General features: G+C 42.9%; 1 protein-coding gene across 1 annotated transcript in view; it reads right to left on the bottom strand.

The window, feature by feature from the left end:
* LOC124790029 (solute carrier family 22 member 7-like) overlaps window positions 1–23,237 on the bottom strand; it is a 127,997-nt gene that overhangs the window by 103,119 nt on the left and 1,641 nt on the right. Inside the window, exon 2 of the mRNA XM_047257585.1 lies at window positions 2,690–2,949. Within this exon, the coding sequence (XP_047113541.1) occupies window positions 2,690–2,949 (260 nt within the window). The remainder of the gene's footprint in view (window positions 1–2,689; window positions 2,950–23,237) is intronic.

The following is a 23,237-nucleotide window of genomic DNA, read 5'->3' as shown; positions in this document are numbered from 1 at the left end:
ATAACAGGTATTCATCAAACATTCATATGGAAGAACAAGTTGATGAAATCAAAGTATGAAATACGATGGTTGACTGAAAAGTAATGTCTCTACCTTCGTAACTCTTCAACAGTTGGCAGCATTGGTATGTGGCAGGTACTGGCATCTTACGTAGCCTCTTCTCTACAGCTCCAGTTGTCGTGAACAGCTGTGTTGTTACAAAGTGGTACCCAGCGCAGACGGTCGGTCAATGCGATTTAAGCGACGTGGAGTCATTGAATTCTTGGCAGCTGAGGGTGTCACCGCAAAGGAGATTCATCAGAGAATGAAAGCAGTTTACGGTGATTGTGTTGATGTGAGTCCTGTGCGTCGTTGGGCGAGTAAGTTTAAAGATGTTGAGGCAACAACCTGCATGACAAATAAAGAGTTGGACGTCCTGTGACAGCAAACACTGAGTTTGACAAGCAAAATGTTGGCAGGTTGATTCAGGACGATCATCGTATCACTCAGAGAGAAACTGGAAGCACAATCGGCATTTCACAAGAACGTGTGGGTCACACTACTGCATGACAATACCAAACCACACACTTCACGTGCCACCACAGCAGAACTTCATTGACTCAATCTCACTACTGTACGGCATCATCCAAACAGTCCAGATCTAGCACTGTCTGACTTACATCTCTTCCCGATATTGAAAGACGATCTGTGATAACATGACTATGCTTCTGATGGAGACGTTGGGAGAACTGTGAGACTGTGGTTGCGGAAACAGTGTGGACTTCTTCCGTGACGACTTCAAAAAACTTGTTCATCGTTGGCAGAAATGTATTCAGTTAGCTGGTGATTACGTAGAAAAGTCAATATTGGTAATTAAAGATCACATTCTAAGGATTATTTCTTTGTTTGATTTATGAAAATGTTCCCACCCATACCCAGTTAACGAAGATGGAGGCATTACTTTTCATTCAGCCCTCGTAAATAAATAACTACATGTGGAAGAAATAAGCATAATCCTGTAGGATAGTAATGCGATGCATTATTAATAGGGTAGAAACATCGTCTGCGATGGTTGCATTGAAGCCTATACAATGAAATTGGGTGACGTCAATATTCCTTTATTATACCGCTACACGTGTAACATGATTAGCTGATTTCTGCCTTAGTCTGTCTTAGTGTGGAACATTAATTTCTATTAGTACAAATTTATCTTATTCTCAATGGAAACAGCAGGACTGTGACATGCAACTAAGGAATATCCCAAGAGAAAATGATGCTCTTTCATTCTCATAGCAAATCAACAAGCGTAATTTGTAAAATTAATAAACGGTAATAATGAATTGATTAAGGATTTACAAAAGAAAAGAGAGTGTAAGAGAAAGCATGTACATGTAAGTTGGAGGAACGGGGCGAAAGTGTTTCATAGGAGCAGCAATCCAATATTAGTGCAAGACAAGTGCAAATACAGAGCCTAAAGTCTACTAGCAAAGACGCTAAGGGGGAACCTTACTGGACTATGTACACAGTTAAATGGTGAGTTAGATGGAGAGTTAATAACAGCCTGCCTAATGTTGAAGATAAATTTACTACTGTTGAGAGAGGGAAGAGTCAGTATAAGTTTTTTTTTGAGATAATCAATTTGCAAAATAATTTTCAGCATTTAAGGGAAGAATGTGAGTGGAATAAAACTTTCTCAGAAGCGCTAGAGGTGGTAACTCGTCAGGAGGAGGTTACTTAAATGAATGTACCAGTTTCAAGTCATGCTACATTACTACTGGGCATACAAAAGAATTTCGAAGAGATTATGGTCAATATTGAGAGGGATGATTGGACATTAAGGAAGACGTTAAGTGATCTTTTTGGGTTAATGGTGGTGGTCTTTACATTCTTGAGGAATTATGACATTTTGATGACAGTCATTTCCTATCTCTCAAGAAAGTTCAAGTATTCAGAAATTTAACAAACGGCATTCATCCTCAGTCTTGACTAGAGCAATCTCAACTTCCCCCAATGAGGGCTTGTAATTTTAAGCTTGAATTTGTGTGGTTATTTTGATAGTGAAATGTATCGCAAATGTGTGCCTCACGTCATACATGCTAAATATCTTAAGAAATTCGACGTCTATTTATACCAGCGTAATTGTATGAAGTAGAATAATGTGATTAAAAGTACAGTAGACTAATCACGAAAAATTTTAGCCAGACGAACTTTACAAATCCTGGACACTTTTATGTGTGTATGGTGCTGAAGGATCTGTTCTGGTGCAATTCCTACGGTACTACTGAACTGATTGGCATTTGTGTAATGAAATATCGTTCATGTAGCTGCATGAAACCATTCTTGCTGAACGACTTAAGATAATCTCGAAGTGTTCCAAAGCTTATTACAGGAGTTTTGATATGACAGTTCACGTGGAAAGAGTGATCATCACCAGAATGGTAATCATTTTCCCTCCTTAAACCTGGGTCACAGAGATATGGAAACTATGAGTATGTGCTACCTGATGTGCGGAAGTGTCGACTTGGGAAAATACATGGAGTTACCAGAAATAAGAAAGAGACAGAAATGAGAGCTGTATTTTTAGGAAGGAGAGAAGTGATTGGAACGCTCAGAAAGAATGGCAAGTTAAACCTCCATTACTATTGCAGTACAGAGTGTGATATATGTGGTGTTTATAATGCTATGACGCACGTTTTGAAGTGAGTCTCACCTCGGAATTGTAAAATTCTTCCACTCCTCCAGCGACAGGTTGGCACGTTCCCTGCCAGGAACATGGCACCAGTGATCAGGCGTCTGCATTGCTAGAAAGAAAATATTTATACTTAACATATTGAGACATGGGCCGACGCAGTTGAAAACAATATTTAGCCTTGTCTGAAATTTTCCTCTCGACCCGATGGAGTCCAGCACTTCCTCAAATGCTGGCGTGACTTTGGGGTTCCTTCTGTTCGTTGAAATTTCTCCGTTTTCCTGTAATCAAACAGCACGTCTATAGACTCACAATAATGATGTTTATTAGTTATATATTTGTCAGTTTTATAATGTGTAAATATACCTACTAACATGACGAAAGATTCAAAGCTGTTGACAAAAAAGTTTCAAGCTTTACCTCCATTGCCTCACCAAACACTGGAAAGAACTGAGTTTGCACTGATCATTTTAAAAGACTCCGTTATTCCAGTTCAACCACTGAGGCTGACCTGTTATACGAATAAGAAATAAAATTATCCTCCTACTTACCAGTTTCAAAGTCGTTATAGTAAATGTCCAACAACTGCTCGACTAGAACTAAGCTTCGCATTTTGTTTCACACGTCTGTCAGTATTGTGCAGATCGTTGTATAAAGCCATATAAATCTAACATCAGTGTCAGTATCTACGGTGGTATATGTTTAAAATTTCAGTAAGTGTTGTAGTCAGCAACAGTAACTGCAGTGAGACCTGTTTAAAATTTCAGGAAATTCTTGGCAACGTTCCTGTTCATCTTAAATTTCTATTCGTTCAGGTGTAATGCCAACCTAATATGTGAAGTAATTTAGCAAATTCGGAATCACATGTACGTATCAAGAATTGCGACACACTCTTTTGATTTGCTCCTCTCGTCGTAGAAATTACCGCTTAGAATTACAACTCCTTAATTTAGAGTCAAAATTTAGTCTCCAAATAGTTTACTCTCAGTAGTAGCCCTATTTGTGCTGTAAAACTACTCAGTATGTCTGCATTTGAATAACGATACATCGCCACGTATTTGCTTCTTATCCCGAGCAACTCTTAAACATTCCCTAGATCCTTGCTCGTCAGTGTTAAGGAACTGAAAAAGACGCGTAAGCATGTTTGCTCAGCTGCCAAACATTCCTCGGAATGTAGTAATGGACAATACTGCAAACCGCTCTGTTGTGCCGTACAAAGCTCAAACAATACAGTGCAGGAAAGCGGATGTTTTGCGCCGGTTCAACAATACATTGAAATTGTATTTTTTTTCTCTGGATACAATGAAATATTCCTTAAGATAAAGTTGAGCCTAGCACGTATATGGCGAAGTTAATGGAACGTGTAGTGCTGTACAAGCCAACACTTCATTATACCAGGTCGACGAACTGGATAATGATAAAGGGCATATTTTAATCAGGCTTTCTACGTATGATTCTCATTTAAATCCGACCGAGAATATGTAAACCTAGGTGAAAAGTAATGTGACAAAACACAAGAAGTTTACACTCATTGAGGCTGAAATGCTGACAAAAGAAGCCACTGCCGATGTTACACAACAGGAGTGGTCTCGAGTTGTCGGCCATTCCACAAGGTAGTTGAGAAGACACTGATACATAGACTGTGACGAGTCTTGACGAATACGTAACATTTTTTGTATTTTGAAATCTGCTTCTTTTGTCAAAACATAGCAGAGTTTAGAAACATTCATCTAACGTTCTAACGCAGGCGAAATTGTGACAGAATTCGAAAACAGTGTATTACGAAAGTAAGAACTCAGTGCAAGTAAGGTCAATAATTTATGATTCAGCCCATTCTGAGTAAAAAAATTAACTTGTAACTTCTTCACGTCTATTGTAAGGAGACATACAGCAGTTCTCTTGTCATCAGCTATCTATGGTTCTCAATAATTACATTATTTCAGTGAAAAAAAAGTGGTCGCTTGAACATCGTTGAAGATCAAGAAGTTTCGCATATTAATCATATGGAAAAACATTCTCGTCTTGCCGCGCTATCATTTACCAGAATCTCGTTTCGATATCTCATATCATTTATGAGAGACGAGGAATTTATGAATATTTCATCCTAGTTTTTTCACTCACGCACGAATTCTTGACGGAGAGGTTTCACAAATTCCATTTTCTCGAGACTGAAAACAGACAGCGATACCGTTCCAAGTTTAAAGACTACTTCAATATATTATCTACATTTAATTCCCAGCAACATGTAACCTAATACGCACGAAATACAAATCCAAAGCGACACATGTTTTTCACTGCAAACTGAGAAGTTACCTACTATCAAAATATCACAGTAACTACAACCATTTACGAATCGATGGGCGCCGGCCGCTGTGGCCGAGTGGTTCTAGGTGCTTCAGTCCGGAAGCGCGCTGCTGCTACGGTCGCTGGTTAGAATACTGCCTCGAATACTGCCTCGGGCATGGATGTGTGTTATGTCCTTAGGTTAGTTAGGTTTAAGTGGTTCTAAATCTAGGGGACTGATGACCTCAGATGTTAAGTCCTATAGTGCTCAGAGCCATTTGAACCATTTGTAACGATTGGTGGTTCATCGTGAAGGTAACGAATTCAGCTATAGGATGTGCGAGGTAGAAAGTTTATAACCAACTCGTTTCTCTAACATCGCTTGAGAAAGATCGTGCAACTTGCTGTTTACGCAGTCAAGCTAGTTAGCCAGATTCCGTGCCGAGTAGGCCTACAATTCTATTTTGGTCGTCTGCTAACGCATCCAGCACACGCTGGCAACTACGCTCCCCTGTAAAAGTCGTAACTTATTTTAAACGCACTGTAAACACTGTTCTCGCAAAATTTACTGTTCATAAAATGCCAGTCATAAAAATGAAGCATCAGGCAGACGTGGTGGGATATCAACTTTGAACCATTAATTAGGGCGGTTCACAAACAGCAACTCAGGTACACATGTTATACCAAAACGTTTACCGTGGAAGTAGGGGCCAGGAAGTGCTGGTGAAATAACACACACGGCTGATCATACCCTTTTATTTTAAAAGACTTTCTCAATAATAAATTTTAAAGTCAGGCATTTTTTAAGAAAACGATTTCAAAACAATTTCCAATAGCTGACAAATTTTCTTTGTGAAAAGAAGATTGCAAGGTATGACATTAACAACTTCCCAATAATAAGATTTTAAGCTTGACATATATATAAAAGACAAAAGTTAAGAAAAAACTCTTTTAAATAGCTGGCAAATTTTTTCTATGTGAAGGATATTGCAAGGTATGACGTTCACAACTTCCCAATAATACGATTTTACACTTTTCACATATATATATGGAAGAGAACAATTCCTTTAAAAAACACCTTTAAGTAGCTAGTTTGTACTAAAGCTAAAATAGTTGTGTTGTGTCTAGACAAGACAGCCTAGACACAATGAGAGGAAGCCGAAAGGCACGCGCTAAGTTAAAGCAGGATGGCGGGAGGTCTGAAACAGGATACGTAATGAATGCTATAAAGAAAATTACGTAGCTTCTGGAATACTTAACTTTAATCCATCCTTTTGGTACATCTGGAGATTGTGGCGATACAAGTGAGACTCTTTAGATCCATGCAATGTTACTAATGGCGCCTTGCTAGGTCGTAGCCATTGACTTAGCTGAAGGCTATTCTAACTATCTGCTCTGCAAATGAGCGAGGCTTCGTCCGTGTGCATCGCTAGCTACGTCGTCCGTACAACTGGGGCGAGTGCTAGTCCGTATCTCGAGACCTGCCTTGTGGTGGTGCTCGGTCTGCGATCACACAGTGGCGACACGCGGGCCCGACATGTACTAATGGACCGCGGCCGATTTAAAACTACCACCTAGCAAGTGTGGTGTCTGGCGGTGACACCACAAGTTGTATCTCGACAGTTAAGTAACTTGTATTACACCTGTCAGTTGTTACAAGATAAATGTGAATAAGCCAGCACACAAAGCTTCACATTATAAACAGCTCGGTGAGGGAGTGACACGTGTAAAGGGGCCCAAGTCACAATACGCAGAACAGTTATTTGTGGTCTACAGGGCCACAGCAGATCAGCCCCAAAACTTCCAACACAAACCACCACCTCCGCGAGTTACCCAAAACCAGAAGATGCAGCAAGGGCGGTGCCTGCACAGGCTCCGAACCACAGAGACACGCGACACCGGCCATAAATCACCAAATCGAGGTGTGAATGAAACAGCCCGACTAAGAAGCAATTACAATCCCGCGGACAGGCAAACGAAAACTGTGGTGGGAAGACCCCAACAAAACCACTGGTGAAGAAACTCATACACTTCACTAGAACTTGAAAAACCCCTTTTACCTAAAAACAGTACTCAACTTCTCACACTCCACCACAGCGCCGGGAACGCGTTGCACTTCCAAACGCTCGTCAGAGCCAACCGCTGCCAGTGGTTTCAACGGCCGATAAGAAGACATACGGTCTCACGCGCTGATCTCCTGCACCACGGCTTCTAAGCTTCATAAGCCACGTACATGCGGGTAAGGCAGACTTAGCCCCTGACAACCAAGTGGTCGGGCAAAGCACGTGGCGAGCAGTTGATGACCCCCAACAACAGGGCCCCGCTCGCGCCACCACCTCTCTCGGTCACCGCCCAGTACGAGCTCCTCGATCGTCACGCGACCGTACACTTGCTCAACCCCTCCCGCCATAGGGCGGTAGCGATCCAAACAGCGCGCCAGACCGAAAGCGCCACCGCAAACACTAGACGCAAAGAGAAAGCACTCTGCCTGGCGCGCTTTTCGAAGAGCCGGACACAACTACGGCTCAAACGTAACATTGTTCACATACAAACCAGCGGCGCATACGTGAATGATTAGAGTTGAAACACTCTTTGGCAAGTAAAATGTCCACCAAAGGTGCATTGGTGTTGTTGGTGTTGTCACCAGACCTCTTGGTGGCGTTAATAGCGTCAGATGTTGAGTGATCTCTGTGAAGCACACGTATGTCTCGCATACCTGTGAGAGACAACGTGTTTTGTTTGAAAGGGCCATTTTTGTGGGATTCCAGTTGACAGGCTGGTTAAATGATACAATATCCAGACTTGTCGAGTACTTAGTTGCGGCAGTGACCTGATGTTAGGCTGCATGGGAGTGCGAGGGCTGGCACAGTCTTTCTGAAGTTACTGATCAGGCACGTCTGACCACAAGAGAAGACTATTGTTCTAATATGCACCACCGATAACAAGTAGCGGACTTCCCGCAACATTCCCTGTCATGCCGCACCATTGGTCGGACTAGTCTGTTTTACTGTCTCATCCATAGGCCACAGATAACACTACAAGGCAGATGGCTGTGTTTGGAGTAATCCCGCGAAGGGGGTGTACGGACATGCTGATGAATGGTGTCGTGTTTTGATCAGCGATGAATCACCTTTCTACATTAATCCTGAGAGTATTGTGGTGACCTAGGAAGAAGTTTCAGTCTTCCAATGTTGTGAAGAGGCACAGCGATGTTATTCCTTGGGTCACTCCGTGGCGATCCAGCTGGTATTACTCTAGGTCACGACTGGTAATGACTGAGGGAACTCTAAGGCACAGCTGTTTGTCACGAACATACTCCGGCGTGAACTCCCAAGAGTCTGTTTCTTGGAGACATTTTTCAACAGAACAATGCTCATTCACACGTGATTAGTGTGTCTATGAACTGTCTGCGTGTTATGAGGTGCTCCAACGGCCAACAAGATCAGATGTGTCCCCGACAGAACATCTGTGAGACGAACTCACACGCTATCTTCGTCCCAGGCTCAGTCTACAGCATATCAAAGGCAGTTGCAATAACTAAGGGCCAGCTTATCTCAGCAGAGGATTCAATGACTTTATGAGACCCTTACCCTACCTATCCCTGCACTCGTGCAACCGAGATTACATACTCAGAAGTGGGCGCATCTACCATACTTTTATGATATATATTATATGATTCTCTTCAGTACGGGTTACTCCACCTCTCCACACCTTTACAGGGGATTCTGATGTACTCTTTACATCTCAATGTTATCGGCACGTTTCTACTCTCAGCTGTCTCACGGCCATTCAAGATTTCTGCAAAAGTTGAATGCGTCATCCATATTAACTGAGGCTTCGCGTGTGGCAATCCTTCACATGTTTAGGGGTGCTCCACATCTTCTTCTATCCTTCTCTGATGTTAAAGCAGCATATCAGTTCTGAACTATCGAGGGAATATTACTTTGAAGGAATTAGTTGGGTTGGTGTTGGGTTGTTTGGGTGAGGAGACCAGACAGTGAGATCATCGGTTTCATCGGCTTAGGGAAGGACCGGGAAAGAAGTCGGCCATGCCCTTTCGAAGGAATCATCAGGACATTTGTCTGGAGCGATTTAGGGAAATCGCGAAAAACCTATATCAGGATGGCCGGAAGCGGGATTTAGCCGTCGTCCTCCCGAATGCGACTCCATTGTGCTAGCCACTGCGCCACCTCGCCACCTCGTTCAGTAAGGAATTAATGACAACAGTGTCTATATGTATGCTAACAAAGGAGTTGCCTCTCGTATTTTTCATTTTCGTTGATTGTCGATAGTTTTCTTCTGATTTCAGTAGGATAAGTACAGTCTGCTAAGTGAGAGCATGATAGGTAACACTAATACTGTAAAAGAATTGGCCTTAGTTCTTCCACATCCGAGTACAGAGAACCGTTGTCCTTCATGCAATATCCAAAAAGCATTCCTTTTCTTTTAAGTTTTCACTAAGTTACACAAGAAGCGACGTGAGTGCAGCGCATTGTTAAAGTCGACCACGTTTTTAACCAATTTAGCGTGTCATTCACATTTATACAAATGACATTGATCTCCCCATTAATTTAGACATCGCGGCATGACTAATTTTCGGACCTTTGGTCTCGGCTACAGAGAAACAGAGCCTCAAAATGCGACGCGTAAGCTGCACTAACGTCTCTTCAAAGTAAACTGTTGCATTATAGACAATGCACGAAGGACACAGTTCCCTCGCTATTGGCTGTTAAAGAACTAAGTACATTTTTTTTAGCATCTGCTCGTAATGTCGACCATCTCATACAGTGCCACATGGTTTGTCTTTGTACTTCGGAACCTAGTACGAAGCAAAATTTCTTGTGTATCCTATAAGGGTATGTTGTTATCTGGCGAAATTATTTATCGGATTGTGGGAGTGATAGAACGGCAAAGATTTTTAAGAAGACACGAACCTTAATCTAGCACCCCAGCAACGTTCATGATACAGTAGTAGACTTATCACCACAGTCGCAGTGTCTTCAATAATTTCTAAGCCACCAACGATTCATAACGGAAGCTGACCCCTCAAGCCTATTGTTAAAGGGACCGACGCACGTAGCCGCTATCTGGTGAAGTGTCTTGCTAGATAATTACGATCAAAATGGGATACATGGGAATCATATGCGAAGGCTCCTATTTATTTCGTTTCACTTATGCAGGAGCAGCATGTACAGTAGATTGATATATTTTTCAACTCTGTCGTGATACAATCGGCATCATTCAGGAACGAAAATGTTTCAAATGGCTCTGAGCACTATGGGACTTATCAGCTATGGTCATCAGTCCCCTAGAACTTATAACTACTTAAACCTAACTAACCTAAGGACAGCACACAACATCCAGTCATCCCGAGGCAGAGAAAAATCCCTGACCCCGCCGGGAATCGAACCTGGGAACCCAGGCGTGGGAAGCGAGAACGCTACCGCACGACCACGAGCTGCGGACTCATTCAGGAACGAACACCACCTGATATCTGTCATCCGGTGCTGTTACGCTTATAGTTAAGTTATTTCACCTGACGTTCTAAATAAATGTGCAAACAGCGAAATAAAAATGTGATCCCGCCTCTCTCCAAATGCATGAGACATCTTCAAGCAAGCATTGGGTCAACTACCTTCGGCTCCGTGCGGTTCCACCAACGCTGTTGGTTCCGACATGTGGATGACACTTCCCTTATTTACTTGAAGTAGCAGAGCTTTCCTAAGATGAACCAGTTCAATCTTGAACCAACAGTAAGTGTGCAGTTCCATTCCTGGATGCGGAAATCTGGAGAACTTCCAACAGAAATGTGGGACAAAATTCCTGCAGGAAACCTACCCGCCACCACCCGGCCCAGAAGTTTTCAGTCTATCACACGCTGACCTCTCGAGCCCACCAAATCAATCATGAACAATGCATCAAATAAGAATTGCAAAAGGAAAATAACACTTTCCGAGGCCACAGACACAACAGAACAACAAGAAGAGGATTCCAGACTGAGATTTTCACTCTGCAGCGGAGTGTGCGCTGATACGAAACTTCCTGGCAGATTAAAACTGTGTGCCCGACCGAGACTCGAATTCGGGAACTTCCCCTTCTTCTGGCAGTATCTCGTCTCTGGCAGAAGTAAAGCTGTGAGTGCAGGGCGTGAGTCCGATAGGTCAGATGGTAGAGCACTTGCCCGCGAAAGGCAAAGGTCCCGAGTTCGAGTCTCAGTCGGGCACACAGTTTTAATCTCCCAGGAAGTTTCATATCAGCGCACACTCCGCTACAGAGTGAAAATCTCATTCTGGAAACATCCCTCAGGCTGTGGCCAAGCCATGTCTCCGCAATATCCTTTCTTTCAGGAGTGCTAGTTCTGCAAGTTTCGCAGGAGAGCTTCTGTAAAGTTTGGAAGGTAGGAGACGAGATAATGGCAGAAGTAAAGCTGTGAGTACCGGGCGTGAGTCGTGCTTCGGTAGCTCAGATGGTAGAGCACTTGCCCGCGAAAGGCAAAGTTCCCGAGTTCGAGTCTCGGTCGGGCACACAGTTTTAATCTGCCAGGAAGTTTCCACAAGAAGAGGTACTAAACAAATCCATCAGCTACTGGTGGTGCACTTACCTTACGTTAAGGGCATCAGTGGTCTGGTAGGAATGATGCATCAGAAAAGTTTAGGACAGTGTTGGCAGAATACAGGATTCGGTAGGGACCACTAATGATACAGAAAATGTTGCCAACGCCGCTGTCGTACACAATATCCAGTGTGCGTGATGCGCCGCCTTCACTGACGAAACCGGAAGGCACGCAAAACAGGAGAGGCAATCGAAATCCTGAATCAGGCTGATCACATCAACAAGAAAAACTGATTCGGCGTCCCTCCGTCCTGGCTCTCAGAAATCAAATCCTCTAGTGACCGCGGGGTATTGAGCAACTGGCGTCGTTTCTGCTGTATTAACCTTAGTAAAACAGGGCTTGCAGGCGCTTCTCGTTGATTCGTCGCGAGTTACCAACTGCCAGCAATCCCTTATCTCTCTTTCTGTGTCTCTTTTCTAACACCCGCAAATGCACTTGTGTAACATATCACATATGTACTGTCGTCAGTCTAATAACACCGTTTGCGCTGTAATGAAGCACCCGCTCATCAGCATATTAGCCTCTTTCCTGAGGATGACCACTGCAACAATGATGAAACGTCGATTCGTTTTAGTATTTTAACTTTTTAAGTATTTTATAAGATGTCGCAGCACTAAATAGAGAAACATTTTAATGAATTGAAACATTTTTGTTGCGACAAGGAGAAGCATTAATTCTAGTGATGTCCAATTGAGAATAAGTAAGCACGAGAAACACCGTGGTTCTTGGACTTGAGTTCACTTGGGTTAATGATTGTGTGTTTCTGGAGACACGAGTTGCAGTCACATGAGCACTGAAATACCCCGTACATACGACAGCAGTTGGTGATGACTATATCTTGTGCGTTAATGACTTGGAAAACTGTACGTATGTCATCTGTATAGAGTCCTGTCCATCAGCTGCCTTGAACAACGTTCCCTACAACCCGTGAGTGCAAGAAATGTTCTATACTTACCAGTTACCAAGAGACCCGTCCTTTTCGAGAATATCATCAAAGAGAGATAAATCAACGACAATGATGCTTTCATAGGAACAATGACTGCGAAAGGGAGAAAGCTGAGCAAAAGAACGAAATCGGTATTTGTGTTTGGTCGATATGACGGAGAATTATAATCAAACTATTTTGCATAAATAGCAACATTTATTACAGATTTGCTAAATTCGGAAAAACTGTGCTCAAAGTGGGAAGACAGAATAAGTCACGCCATGGGCGAGTTCCACGTAAATTAATAAAAGACGGTGAAGAACCACACTGATTCCGTGGTACGATTAGAACGTGTTTGGAAAACAGACGCTTCTATACTCTTGCTGCAAGAGACATTGTAAGGATGCCGACAGAAGGAAAGCTAATAGCAGCTCATTCCTCCGTGAAGTCTGTCAGGCACAAAGTCTACAATAATTTCGACAGTGAAGAAGTTCTAAAAAATTCAGGTTGTATGTGAAGTCAGTAAATAGGATTAAACCGTTCCTTTAATATATCGTGGATCGACCAGACGTTGAAACTAAACACAAAAAGTGTAAGTTTTAGATTCCACCTTTAAAAATATATACATGCAAGACGATACTATAGTAGCAATATTCGACCGCCTCATAGACCCTCAAACTAGCCATATCGATATTAGCACCAGGCATTGAAAGACAATCAAAAAACTGAAAGCGAAAAAGGCACGTGATTGTGGTGGATATATGGTTATATCTTTCACAAAATACGCGACAGAACTGGCTCCTTTCGTAGCTCATAATTATCGAGAAACGCTTGCGCAACTAACAGCTACACTGATGACCCAAATTATGATGACCACTTCCTTAATAGTTTGTTTGTCAGTCTTGGTAACGAAATACTTCACTGATTCAGCGTATCAGGGATCCGACAGTTTGTTGATAGGTTTGTGTAGGTATGTAACATTAGATGTCTACGCAACGTTCATCTAATTCGCGTAAATAACGAGCCACTGATTTGCGTAGGCGGTGATGGCACCCGATAGCGACCCAGATGGGTTCCGTAGGATTTACACCAGGCGAACTGGGTGACCGAGACATCAACGTGAGTTCGCTATAATGCTGCTCAAACAACTTAGCTCCGAGACATGGACTTTCATGCTGCTGAAAGATGACGTCGGGGAAGACATCAGATGGTTATCAGCTGTGTCTTCGATTACTCCTTCACAGGTCCAACGCAAGTGTAGCAGAAAGTCCCACATAACATGATAATTGCTCCCACCAGCCTGCGTCTGTAGCGCGTTGCACGTTTCAAGCAGCCGTTCACATCGATGATGGTGTTTGTTCAAATGGCTCTGAGCACTATGCGACTTAACTTCTGAAGTCATCAGTCGCCTAGAACTTAGGACTAATTAAACCTAACTAACCTAAGGACATCACACACATCCATGCCCGAGGCAGGATTCGAACCTGCGACCGTAGCGGTCACGCGGTTCCAGACTGAGGCTCCTTTAACCGCACGGCCACACCGGTCGGCGATGGTGTTTGTTCTGACGACCATCGACCTACTGCAGAAAAAATCTGATTTACCCTAAGCGTTGAGAGGTTTCCGCTGATCGACGGTCGAACCCCGATGGTTCGGTGCACACTGCAATTGTAACTGACGACGTCCTGGGGTCAACATATGAACACATAGGAGTGGCTTGCTGCAGAGCTCCATGTTCGCCAATGTACGATAAATAGTTCGCACCGAAATACTTGTGAGTGCACCACTACTGTGCTCTTTAGGAAGAGATGCCACAGATGAGCATTGAGCCTATTCTTCAGAGCAGATATGCTTCCAAACCCTTCGTTCAGTGAAGATCCGTGGACGTCCAACCATTTAGCGTACGGTGGTATTTTCACTGTCCTTCTACCTCTTGCCGTAGATGCTTACGACAGTAGCAGATGAACATTCGAGCACCTTGGCCGTTTTAGAGATATTCGTTCACAGGACTGCGTAGTAAAAACTTCCCTTTGCAAAAATCGCTTATCTTAATGAATTTCCCCATTTGAAACCCACGTCCTCTCTAGTGTGACCCCCGTCCTTGTCCGCTCAGCTTACATAATTTTGTTACAGCGTCACGTGCCCCAGACGCCACCAGGCTGATCGGTGCATGTGTGACTGAAAAAGTACACTCGTTCTTATCATCTGAAACTGAAGTAGGAGCGATGCAAAGAATTATAGGCAAATATCACTGATGTGCATGAAGTTCAGGATGATAAAACCTAATCTAAGCCCCGAAAATATTATGTTCTTAACAAAAAGCAGTACGCTTCACTTGGCGGCGAATATTTCACGTAAACGATAGTAACGTACGGTGTACCAAATCGTAGCTTAGTACGCCCACGATTTTTCAATATACGACATGTTCATGAGCACTATAAAACTGTGAAAGATGTTCGTTAAAATGTCCACTTTTAAATTCGCCTTATTCCGCGGGTTCTGAATCTTGAACATGTTATACTAATGTCTGACACTCAACATTAATGTGTCACTCTCATTGATTACTCAAGTATAGACGTGTCTACTAGGTGTGACGATATAGGTTCTGCTACTGTGTCAAAAAAGGGGTCTGAGCACTATGGGACTTAAGTGCTGAGGTCATCAGCCCCTAGAGCTTAAAACTACTTAAACCTAACTAACCTAAGGACATCACAAACATCCATGCCCGAGGCAGGATTCGAACCTGCGACCGTAGCAGTCGTGCGGTTCCAGACTGTAGCTACTAGAACCGCTCGGTTACTGTGTCAATTACTGTAGCAACGACATACGGTAAGTATCCAAAAGAGCCTATTAATTTTAAGTCTTATATAACAAAAGCAATTTTCATTTGTGTGATGCTGTGTTTTTGATATCATGAGGGGCAGAAAATCAACCAAATACTTCGTAATTCGTTGTACATTCACTACAATCAACATTTTTCTCTTATTACAACATACCATAACAAAACTGAATTGAGATTATTTTCCTTTTGTAAGAAATATGAAACGAAATGTTCGTATTGCATTCTTGGCCGGGAGGCCCCATTCGTGGGAGTTCGGCCGCCGTATTGCAAGTCCTCTTTAGCTGACGCCACTTCGGCGACTTGCAAGTCAATGATGCTGAAAATGATGATGAAGGGCACACAGCACCCAGTCCCCTGCTTGGTATGCAGTAACGCTACCGCTACGCTACGAGGTAATACTGTGTTTATTCTTACGGCAATAGTACAGCAAAGGGTCGAACCGAATTTACGGCGAATCCAATTTCATCGCATTAGTTCACACATACACACTTGCTTTGAATGGCAGCATCGAAAATCCTCTGCGTAAGTTTGTCCATTATTTTCTTACGTGATGAGGACAAATAAATCCTTCATATTGCACCAAAAGTAAACATCCATTGGTTTTAATCAAGACTGGTTGCTGACCGCCGACGTGGTCCATAGCGTCCTATTCAACGTTCTGGAAATAGTCTGTTCAAACATCTCCATAATCTTTGATCATCATAGGGGAATCACATGTTATGACGCACAGACAACGGAATATTTTCTAAAAAAAAATTATAACAATGTAGTCTCTAGGTATGTTCGGTAATTATGACAAGTCACTCGTGCAGGTAACACGAGGCGCAATAATGTAATCAACAATTATACCACTCCATGATATTCTCAGAAAAGCGGTGCTGAAAATGTGTTGCCTCAAATTGTGTACATTCCATGAGGGCATGTAATGGAATTTAGTTATTCCAGTGCGAGTGAAACACGCTTCATCTGTGATGAGTATTTTGCTTACAAAATCCTGCTGCGCACTTTGCAATAAAATCACTGTGAGAATCCTCGTTGCGGATGGAAATTAGGCTCTTCCAACGGTTGCGTGCATTGAAAGTGGTGGGGTGTAAAACTAGTTCGCGTCCGTAGTGTAACACTACACGTGCACCCTGGGTGACGGTAAATGAACTAGCACATACTGGCAGTCAGATAATCTGAGGATCTCCTGACTATAAGACACTTTCAGTAAGAGTTATGTAACCAGACAGACCAAACGGCCCTTCTCAGGTCCCTCTGACGAGGAAACTCGGACCTGTGGTTCGAATTTGTCGCATAAACATAGAAGGCATAAGCTATTCTAAGTGCCAGTTTCTATCAAAACTATTGAAAAATGACAACATTGACTTTGTTGCTATACAGGAAACTCATTGTGATACAGTGCAACAACTAAATAAAAGGGGCAAAATACCAGGCTATGAAATGTTGGGAGCGACCTATCATAGGTCTTATGGAGTAGCCACATATGTCAAACAAGATATTGAAAACACTTTCCTGATTTCTACATCCACAAACGAAGACATTCATAACGTTGTCACAAAAATCGGAAGCATTACTGTCTCCAAAATTTATAAGCCACCTGCTACACCTTGGCCAGCCCACGTCCTTCAAACTCAGCCACATCCTGCTGCATACGTTGGGGATTTCAATAGTCATCATGAACAGTGGAAGTATAAAGACAGCGATGCAAATGGTGAAGCACTAGCAAAATGGGCAGAAGACGAATACTTATACCATGCATTCGATGCTAAGGATCGATTTACGTTTAGATCAGCTGCCTGGAGACAGGAATACAACCCTGACCTGTGTTTCGTCTCGTCCAACAACAGAGACAAACCTCTCAAGGTCTTGCGTAGAGCTCTGTCCGACTTTCCGCACAGTCAACACCGTCCAATCATAATAGAGGTAGGAACTCAAATTCCCCTAATTACCTCTATTCCTCGCCCACGATGGAATTTTAAAGAAGCCAACTGGACTGGGTTCTCCACAGATCTGGACAAATGTTTGGGATGGATACAAACTACTATCAAAAATTACCAAAGATTTGTTGGTGCCATGAGAAGCACTGCCAAGAAGCACATACCAAAAGGGTACCGCAAAGAATACATCCCTGGATGGTCCCAATCCTGCGAAGAACTATACCAGAGCTACCTTGAATCCGGAGATCAGAAAATAGCGGATAAACTGCTTCACAGCTCGGATGCCGCCAGAAGACGAAAGTGGACGGAAACTGTCGAAAGCCTCAATTTCCAAACATCCAGCAGGCAAGCATGGTCACTGCTGAGAAAACTAGGTAGCAGCCCATTAGCACAACGACAAAAAGCAGCTGTAAGACCAAATTCTATAGCTGCACATCTAGTTAACACGTCTAGGACACACCAAAGGATAAAACTCATACAATCCAAGTGAAGAGAGAACTCAAAATCTTAAAACATGAAGCCACAGAAACTGAACTCTCTTGCCCTTTCTCTAGAGAAGACATAGAAAAAGCTCTGAAAGATGTCAAACCAACAAAGGCACCAGGTTTCGACTACGTTCACTCTGAATTCACAATAAACTGTGGCAAGTATACAAAAGTATGGCTGGCTCAATTTTTCACAAACATAATGCAAACTGGCAACATCCCACAAGAACTCAAACGATCTAAGGTAATAGCTATTCTAAAGCCTCAGAAGCCAGCTGACAACCTAAAAAGCTACAGACCAATTGCCCTGCTGTCTGTAATTTACAAATTACTAGAGAGGCTTATATATAACACAATTAGCCCAGAATTGTTCAGGGGGATCCCAGTTGAACAGGCAGGCTCTCAGCCAGGAAGAAGTTGTACTGACCAGGTGTTGTCACTCAGTATTTACATTGAGGCGGGATTCCAGAGAAAATTGAAAACATCAGTCGCCTTTATTGACCTCTCAGTAGCTTACGACACTGTGTGGAGAGAAGGCATCATGTACAAAATTCTACGAGTAATTCCTTGCAAATCTATAGAACGCTTAATAGACAGCATGATCAAAGATAGGGTGTTCTAAATAAGTATGGGCACTGACTATAGCTTCATCAAAAAACTAAAGAATGGCTTACCACAAGGATCAGTGCTTGCACCACTGCTGTTTAGCCTCTGTATGGTAGAACTGCCGGAAACACAATTGGGCCCTCGCTACAAGATGTAGCTCAATTGAAGCATCTGAGGATATCCTAACGAAAGACCTGAAGATAATGGGTGAATATTTCCGTAAGTGGAGACTTCAACCAAATGCTTCCAAAACAGAGGTTAGTTGCTTCCATCTCAACAACAAACTCGCTGGAAAGGAAATAAACATTCGATTTGAAAACACCGTTCTCAGGCATAATAAAATTCCGAAGTACTTGGGCATGACGCTGGACAGAACACTATCTTTTAAAGAGCATCTAACAAAGACTGCCGAAAAATTAAAGACAAGAAACAGCATTATTCAAAAGCTCTGTCGTACTACCTGGGGAGCAACGGCCTCCACTCTCCGCACCTCTGCTTTAGCAATTGTATTCTCGGCTGCCGAATACTGTGCTCCGATTTGGCTAAACAGCCCACATGTAAAAAAGGTGGATGTCCAGTTGCATAACTCCCTAAGGATTATTTCTGGAGTAATTAAACCCACTCCAACGCAATGGCTCCCAATATTAAGCCACATCCCGCCGCCACACCAGCGACATACTGACGCCCTTGTACGTGAATAAAAAAACATCATGGGAAATCGAGGCCTGCCAATCCACCAAGACACTGAGGTTGCAAACACTAATAGGCTTCGATCTAGGAACCCGCCAACATGAACAGCAAGGAACTGTGTACAAGAAGGTTTCAGTACCACAGACGCATGGTCTGAAAAATGGAACGCATGGAAAAATCATAACATGCCTTGCATCACACAAAAGCCACCTGGTTTTGACCTACCACGCAAAACGTGGTCCACTCTAAATAGGATTAGAACTCGTCATGGCAGATGTGCTTACTCCCTGTATAAATGGGGTAAAATACCATCCCCTCAGTGTGACTGCGGAGATAGTCAGACCATCAGCCACATTGTTGAAGAGTGTTCCAGAAGAGCCTATAATAGGAGCCCCGACGACTTCCTGCTCGCAACTCCAGAGTCGGTAGATTTTATTAATACACTTGACGGTTCTTTGTAATCCGTAAACTTTGTTATATTAGTAATGTTGGTTGGCAATTATTAACGTTTGTTATATTAGTGATTTGTCTGTTTGTTTCTTATGTGTCTGTATTGCCATACGATAAATAAAATAAATAAATTGAAAGTGGTAAGGCCGCAGACAGTTCTCTCTCAAAGGGCGATAAACCACAGTGTCCGAGGCACTCACTTGGCGGGTGATGACTGTGCGTGGTACTTTCGTGATGCGGTCCGGAATTTTTTTCTCAGCTTCCATGGTATGTTCTTCATGTAATGCGCCTCTGTCTTCTGCGTGGGGCAGTAAACAGTCAGTATCTCTGAATGTATGCGAGTTAAATACGAAGTCGCAAGTTGTATTCCATGGTGATTTTATTTCATAATAAAATAAAAGCATATCAGAAAAGACAATATATTTCGCATACAGAATTAAATGTAAAAAGATAAAGATAACTACCGTACTTAGTAACCAATGAATTGAAAAATAATCGAGTAAAACCAGAGCCTTTGGGAAACAGAAACAAATGTCGATCGTGCGAAGTGTTGGAAGCGTCCTCTATAAATTCGTGCAGCTGCCCACGCAACACTTTCTGCTTCGCGACAAATTAACTGAAAATCGCTTAATCCAGCGATAGGCGATCTCCTGTGCATCATAACGTCATCTGAGTTGTAGAAACGTCTGCACAGGTCACTCGAAGTCCGTCGACGATCGACGTACTGCCATGACTCATGCTCTCAGGCTCTAGTTGCATATGAGTTAGGGCCGCATCTCGTGGTCTAGTGGCTGGATCACTGGATCCCTGGTTCCATTCCCGGCCGATTTGGGGATTTCCTCTGCCCGGGTGTTTGTCTTACATTAGATCACCATCATCATCATTACCTGTGACAGTGACTAGATAGGACTCTGTAAAAATTGGGACTTTGTACGGACGCTGATGACCGCGCAGTAGAGCGCCCCACAAACTAAACATCACCATCATATGTTCTGGCGACTCATACTCACGATGTCAACAAGCGCAGCGGTGCATAATATGAATCGATTCCTTACATAAGAGCACCTGTGCTGGGGAAGGCGGCGGGACATGCATCCCGTAGTGTCTCGATACTGTTTAATTAATTTTCCCAGTCCACTGGGCAGAATGTTTTAACAGGTCTTGTCTTATCTGGGTCAATGGTCTCTCCTTGTCTAAAAACATTGTCCCGAATTTTTTCTGGAGAAACTGTAGAAAATTGACATACGTTTTACTACACTTTTAAATAATTTACTTTCGTGCAACTAACAGGAATTTTTTGCGCCTTGTACCACTTAGACGATCCAGATGGTTAGGCGCCATACCTGGAAAGAAAGCAGCGGATTTTAGGTTTCTAATCGAATCACGTAAGGCGCGCTCAAACTGAACGTTACATTAGCTACTGTTCCATATTATCCCTACGGAGCGATGGCGAATAAAACTGCATTCTGGCTCCCACTGGGACAGGACATCGCGAACACATCGTTCAGTATGCTTTGGAGCCTGCGAGGGCCGCTTGTTATGTACGTGAGCCCTATCGATTCAGTCACTAACCTCTCTCTTCCTAACTGTTTGCAGTCAGCTTTCTGCGAGTTGCTATGGTTCGATGGTGTTCTTGGCTGGTCCTTCCACGTTGTTGCTATTGACTACTATTATGGCAGCTTCCTTTGAAGTTACTTTCTGTTAGCTATTCACGCAACGACCTAAAGTAATGTGTGGCAAGTGTGAGAGTTGCATTTTGCAGCTAGGCATGATATATGTCTGTAGAATTTTCAGAATGATAAATGAGCCTTTGCTCATGCTCAAACTTAACATCCATTATCCAGTGTAGCAGTTAGCTATCGATGGGCATGGTACAGTATCGATTTTTCATTAGTTTATCGGTACATTATGTATACTGACTATATCATACTCTCGTTTATTTAAATATGTTCAGATATTCTGATGTATCTGGAGTTTCTGACTGTTCAATTCTTTCTCTAATGGACCGCTTGTACATCACAAGGTCCACACCGGGACCACTGTAGTCGTTTGTTTTGGATTGTGTCAATATTATCACAAACTTCATTGTAGCAGCTACAAATTGTTTTAATTCCCGTGTTATTTATAAAATTCCTGTCTAATGACGCGTCTATCTATAGGCCATTGTGTTCAGTTTCTAAACTGGACGTAGTTTCAACGACTAGCTTTAATCAGTATTCCAGTATTCTGCTTTCAGCAGAAACGATGGGTAATGTCAAAAGAAAAGCTTCCGTAAGCACAAGTTTCTACAAAACTGCATAAACTTTTTCCTATTTTTTACATGCTATATAAACTCCGTCTCAATACGCCTCAGAAGGCCCAGTTTTACCGTCCCATCGCCGTGTCATCCTCAGCCGATAACCGGATTTCAGTATGGAGGGGCGAGTAATCATATCACCGCTCTCCTGGTCTTATCAGTTTTCGAGACCGCAGCCGCTGTTTTTCAACAAAGTAACTTCTCAGCTGGCTTGCCAACACCGCTCGACGAACAGACGGTCACCCATCCAAGTGCTAACCAATCCCGAGATCGCTTACTTTCAGTGATCTGACGCGAACCTGATTGACCACTGCGACAAGACCATTGGCCACATGTATTATAGCTTGCCAGGTGAAAAGTGGAATGGACACTCCAATACATCTTTCTGCCTGTCAGATTATGTCTAACGTTATTGCTGTACACCTTATACATTAATAAATACGACAAACTGCACTGACGGATTACTGACTGGAAATAGAGAAGAGAGGTCACACGAACATGTGTTTTCAATTGGATGTGTTCATTCCACAACAACAACAAATCGTCGAGGAACCCAGTGGGGATCTGAATCTCATCCACATGACAACAAATGTTTAGGGTGGCCTGCATGGGATTGCAGGTGATACGGATAGTTGCAGTTGTCATGCTGGAGACACATAATCGTACATTGGCTTACACCATGTTGGTGGGCTACTCGTCTGGAGCTTGTACTAGAATTCGTCTCAATATCGTGTGGATCCGGTCCACCATCTCCCTGCATGTTCGTTTGTCTGAAAGACTCATGATCACGCAAACTACAAAAAGGCTTGAACTGTTGTGCGATGTGTCTGGTATCTGTGAGCGTACTTGTTTAGTTATAGCCATGCTGCCTCTCGACCGTCTCCATCTGCTTGGCCGTACACCACCTCGTCTTGTTCCCGACGTGAATACCGGACCATTCTGCAGCATGCAGTACTGTGTGTCAGTCACATAGCCGCTATCACGCGATGACCCCAAGGCACGTGGTCAGAGGAACTGTTGTAGGTAAGCTCCATCTAGTGTGGCAACTATGCATTTCTCGACAGATGTTCAGAGAACCTTACTTACTCGATTCGCAGATTGTTGGTTTTATTAATGTTCACCGTGTATATCAAGTTAGCGTGGTAAAGTGCTTGCCATTCAGACATGAATGCTCATTCCATATGACAAATCACAAAGGTCGATTATATGTTCTCCGAGTAGACCGTAAAATTCCTTGGAGTATCAAAGATCATAGATTCCATTCATGTATTCATTTACACATACTCTTCTGTCCTTAGCGCAATGTAAGCACATCTTACTCTCGCATATGAGTATAACACACGGTAAGACTGAAGTACCGGTGACAATGGAGTTGTGACCCGGAAAATTATCACCGTCGTAAGGAATTGCGGAATAACTTCGACAGAAGTTGCACCTGA

The sequence above is a fragment of the Schistocerca piceifrons genome, chromosome 3 (genome assembly GCF_021461385.2).
Source record: "Schistocerca piceifrons isolate TAMUIC-IGC-003096 chromosome 3, iqSchPice1.1, whole genome shotgun sequence".
Taxonomy (NCBI): Eukaryota; Metazoa; Arthropoda; class Insecta; order Orthoptera; family Acrididae; genus Schistocerca; species Schistocerca piceifrons.
The sequence above is the reverse complement of the archived record's forward strand: the minus strand, read 5'-3'. Positions and strand labels throughout refer to the sequence as shown.